Source organism: Eriocheir sinensis, chromosome 45 (assembly GCF_024679095.1).
Source record: "Eriocheir sinensis breed Jianghai 21 chromosome 45, ASM2467909v1, whole genome shotgun sequence".
NCBI lineage: Eukaryota > Metazoa > Arthropoda > Malacostraca > Decapoda > Varunidae > Eriocheir > Eriocheir sinensis.
In genome coordinates this window covers 2,695,994-2,700,993 of record NC_066553.1, presented here as the reverse complement: position 1 = coordinate 2,700,993, position 5,000 = coordinate 2,695,994, and the positions used below count along the sequence as shown (strand labels likewise).

The 5,000-nt window shown below is 41.7% G+C and overlaps 1 protein-coding gene across 2 annotated transcripts in view; it reads right to left on the bottom strand.

Annotated features, from left to right (window-relative positions):
* Positions 1-5,000, bottom strand: part of LOC126980868 (uncharacterized) — a 58,644-nt gene that overhangs the window by 28,152 nt on the left and 25,492 nt on the right. The window contains exon 1 of one of the 2 annotated variants that reach the window (XM_050831200.1): positions 4,723-4,803. The exons of the other annotated variant lie outside the window; for it this stretch is intronic. Within the exon in view, the coding sequence (XP_050687157.1) occupies positions 4,723-4,759 (37 nt within the window). The 5' untranslated portion in view covers positions 4,760-4,803. Of the gene's footprint in view, positions 1-4,722; positions 4,804-5,000 lie in introns of those variants that run through there. 2 annotated transcript variants of the gene reach the window in all.

Below are 5,000 nucleotides of genomic sequence, written 5' to 3'. Positions count from 1 at the left end.
TTTTCCCTTTCTCCCTTCCTCAAATTTCTCTTTCCTTCTCTGCTTTTCTTTAATTCCTGTCTTTTTCCCTTCTTTCCCTCCCTCAAATTTCTTTCCTTCCATTCCTGTCTTTTCCCTTCTCTCCCTTCCCAAATTTCTCTTTCCTTCTCTTCTTTTCTTCCCCTTCTTAACTTTCTCTCTCTCTCTCTCTCCCTTACTCTCGTTTCTCTCCTTTTCTTCTTTCCTTTAATTTTTTCATCATTTATATTTCTCTTTTTTATTCCTTTCCCGCCTTCTCCTTCCTCCCTTCCTTCATATCTCTTTTATTCTTTCTCTCCTTTCTCCCCTTCTCGTATTTCTTCATCCCTGTCATTCTCTCTCTCTCTCTCTCTCTCTCTCTCTCTCTCTCTTCTTCTTTATAGTTCCTTATTCTTCCCATTTATCTTCCCTTCCCTCCTTTCCTCCTCTTTCTATTTCCCCTCCTCGTTTCCTCCCATTTCCTTCCTTTTTTTATTTTTCTTTCCTTCCTCGAATTTATTTTCCTCTCCCTCCTTTATCTCCTTTTTCTTTCTTCTTCCTTTCCTTCAATTATTTCACGCCTCCATCCTTTCCTATTTCCTATCATTTCACCTTTCCCTTCTTTTCCTCCCTTCTTCCCTCCAATTTCCGTCCTTCTTTCCTCCTGTCTATACCCCCTTTTTTTTTTTCCCTCCCTCGCTATCATATAACTTACCATCCATCTCTCTATCTTTCTCTCCCTCCCTCCCTCTTTCTCTCCTTTTCCTCCATTCCTTCCTTTCATTCTATCCCCTATAACGCCCTCCCTCCCTTCCTCTCTACCTCTCTCTCTCTCTCTCTCTCTCTCTCTCTCTCTCTCTCTCTCTTTGATGGGAGCGAAACTATTTAATACGGACGCAAGTGTTTCAATGTTCAATTTTTTTTTTTTTTTGTATATACTATTTTTTTTTTTTTTTTTTTTGCATAAAATTCCGAGGGATGAGCAAGAGTGGCAGTTTGGGCTCAGCGGCGGAACACACACACACACACACACACACACACACACACACAGGGACACACTCTTTCCTCCTATCTCTCCATTATCTCCGTCCCTCCCTTCCTCCTATCTCTCTCTCTCTCTCTCTCTCTCTCTCTCTCTCTCTCTCTCTCTCTCTCTTCCACTTTGCTTCCTTCCCTTTCCTTTCTCCCTCTCATAAGTTATTTCTCCTCTCCCCTTTCTCTTCCTTCTTCCTCTCTCCTTTCTTTTCTTTCTCTTCTTTTCCCCTTTTTCGCTTTCACTCAGCCCCTTCTCTTTTTCTTTTCTTCCTTTCCTCTTTAACTCTCCCTTCTTTTCTTCCCCCTATTAATTTTCTTGATAGCTTTCTCCCCCTTCCTCTTTTTCTTTCACGCCTTCCTTTTGTTTCTTCTTTCCTTTCTTCCTCCCTCCCTTCTTTCTCTTTCTCTCCACTTCCTCCTTTTCTCTCATCCTCTCCCTTCATTCTCATTTGGGGAAGGCGAGTACAGAACGAGATCACACACACACACACACACACACACACACACACACACACACGTCTGACTCACCCGTTCATTACGCAAACAGCTGTTGAGTAATCTTTCTTTTTTTATCTTTTTACTTTTTTAATTTTGCCGAACGAATGCGGAAGAAATATTGACTCTTTTTGGAGGTGTTGGAGAGGGAGAGGGAGGGGGAGGAAGGGGAGAGGGGGAGAGATGGAAGAGGATGAGGAGGGGAAGAGGTGAGGAAAAAGGGGGAGGGATAGTGGATGGGGAGAGGGGATGAGGAAGGGAGGGTTGATGGGATGGGGTAGGGGAGGGAAAGGGGGGGGAGAGGAGAGGGTAAGAAGGGGAACGTATTTTTCTTAATATATACATTGTGACTAAATAAAAGAACGAACAAGAACAACAACAAGGATAATATGTAAGGAAAACAAAAATATCACCACGAATAAATAAATAAATAAATAAATAACGAATAATATAAATATAAATAATAATAAAGAAAACAAAAATATTAATACAACGAAAAGGAGAATAATAAAATGTGTGGCTATCGGTTATCACACACACACACACACACACACACACACACACACACACACACATGACACACACACACACACACACATATATACACACACACACACACACACACACATGACTCATCCCTTCCTCCCTTACGCACAGCTGTTGGATAATTCATTTATATATTCTTTTAAGACGAAAAAAAAAAAAAGTAAAAATTAAAAGTAAAAAAGTAAAGTAAAGTAAAAAATAAGTGTATAATAAGTAGTAATAACAACAATAACCTTCACTACTGAGGTTTTCTTTTTTTTCTTTTTGTTTTTTTAGGGAAAGAGAAAGACAAGGGATATATTTCCTTTTTTTCACTGTATGAGACGAACAAGAAAAACAACAACAATAACAACTACAATACAAATAAGAAAATTCAATATGGAGAGGAGGAGGAGGAGGAGGAAGAGAAGAGAGACGAGAAAGATAAGGAGGAGGAGGAGGAGGAGGAGGAGGAGGAGGAGGAGATAGGCGAGAAAAAGATTGAATGGAGGAGAGAAAAATGGGAGGAGATACGAGAGAGGAGGAGGAGGAGGAGGAGGAGGAGGAGTGTGTCTGTGTGTGTGTGTGTGTGTGTGTGTGTGAGAGAGAGAGAGAGAGAGAGAGAGAGAGAGAGAGAGAGAGAGAGAGAGAGAGAGAGAGAGAGAAGGAAGAAGACAAGGAAGAGGAAGAGGGGGAGCATGAGAGGCACAAGAGGAAGGAAGAGGAGGAAGAAGAGGAGGAAGTAAATTAAGAAAAAAATAGACAAGAAAAAAAAAGCAACCAAAACGAAGTATTTCAGGGCGACTATACAACAAACAAACAAACAAACGAACAACAAATAAAGAAAGAAAAACAAAACAAAACCATAAAAAATAGAAAAAAATAAAAAAACAATACCAGGGGAAAAAGTTTGAACGTTATGGAATTCGTAGATTTACCTAAACGAGGGGAGAGGAGGAGGAAAGGGGGAGGAGGAGGAGAAATGGAAGGGGAGGGGAGAAGGGAGGAAAATTATTGCTGGGGTGAATGGGGAGATATGGACGGCAAAGGGAGGGTGTGGAGGGAGGTAAAGGAAGGGGGGGGGGAGAGAATGGAGGGGTATAATGAGGGGGAGGGTGGGAGGTGGAGGTGGGGAGATAAAATATGGGGTAGAGGTAGGGTGGTGAGGGTGGGATGGGGTGATAATGAGGAGGGGGTGAAAGTGAAGTGGAGGGGTGAAGGAGGGGAAGAGAAGAAGGGGAAGGAGGGGTGAGGGAGGGTGGTGAGGGAAGAATGGTAGGGAACGAAAGGGGAGGAGAAGGAGGAGGAAGAGTATAGGGGAGGGGTGGAGAGGGAAAAGAGAGGAAGGGAAGAGGGAGGGAAGAGGGGCGGGGGAGGAGAGGGAAGGAAGAGGGGAGCGGGGTGTTAAATTTGCATGATGGGTTTGTATTGTGGGGGAGGTCCAGTGTTTGTGTGTGTGTGTGTGTGTGTGTGTGTTTACATTTTACAGAAGCTATGGAGTTGGCTTCACTTATTTACGTGTTTTCTGTTTTCTATATTCAGTTTTCTTTCTTTTTTTATTATGTATGTTTGTATGTATCTATCTATGTATGTATCCATGTATGCATGTGTATGTATTTCTTTTTAGGAGCAGCGAGAAGCGGGCTTTTTTTTATTATTGTTTCCTTTTTTTTGAGTGACCTTGAGCTGTCTCCTTTCTTGTAAAAATAATAATAATAATAATAATAATAATAATCCATGTATGTATTTGCGTGTATTTCTGTATTAATGTCTAAGTCTATCGTATGTGTGTGTGTATATGACTATGTATAGAAGTATGTTTTTTTTCATATTTCTGATTAACATAATTCTTTTTTCTTTCCTTCACACAGCAGCTAAGACATTCCAGCGGCCATTGAACCACACACACACACACACACACACACACACACACACACACCGTTCTTGCCTTCACATTATATAATTTTCTTCGCTGCCTTATTCTGCAATACTCGCCTTTGCTAACTCACGTCAAGACACTACTAAATTTTTTATACACCTATTACTGATTCTACAACGCCATTTCTTCTTCTACATTAACTTTTGGAAGCCACTATTTTACTCTTCTTCTATCCCTCTCTTTTCCATTTCATCTTCCGTCTCCCTCCCTCCCTCTCTCCTACATACAATCACTTAACGTTTCTCTATCTCCTCCTTCCTTCCTTTCCTCCCCCTTTAACTCCTCTCTGTCTCAAATTGTCTCTGTCTTGTCTGTTCTCTAACACAACAACCTCTTCGAAAGCCTTGTCAAACTATCCCTTGGCTCCTAAAACTACCCTCCCATGGAAATACCAACACCACAACCTCTATGAAAGCCTTGTCAAACTCTCACTAGGCTCATAAAACTACCCCCCCATGGAAATACTAACACAACAACCTTTACGAATGCCTTGTCAAACTCTCACTAGGCTCATAAAATTACCCTCCCATGGAAATACTGACACAACAACCTTTACGAATGCCTTGCCAAACTCTCACTAGGCTCATAAAACTACCCCCCCATGGAAATACTAACACCACAACCTCTACGAAAGGCAGTCAAATGTGAGTAATAAGGAAAGGGTAAGAGGCTATTTTTCTTCTTCTAAGACTATTTCTCTATCTCTGTATGAAAACACTCCTCGTGGTTACCTTCAGCTCCCTCTTGAAGCCACTCACAAAAATACATAAACTATACAACACTAATATTCTGGTGTGTGTTATCGCCGTGTACACTCATCAGAATGCATGATTGGTTGATGACAGTATGCTTGGCCAGGCGACTGATTGGAGGCTGAGTCATTGATAAGGGGGTAGGCTATCTCACAACATTCACTGATAAGGGGGTAGGCTATCTTGCAACATTCTCGCTCTCCCCTGGCTACACACACACACACACACACACACACACACACACACACAAAGAGACG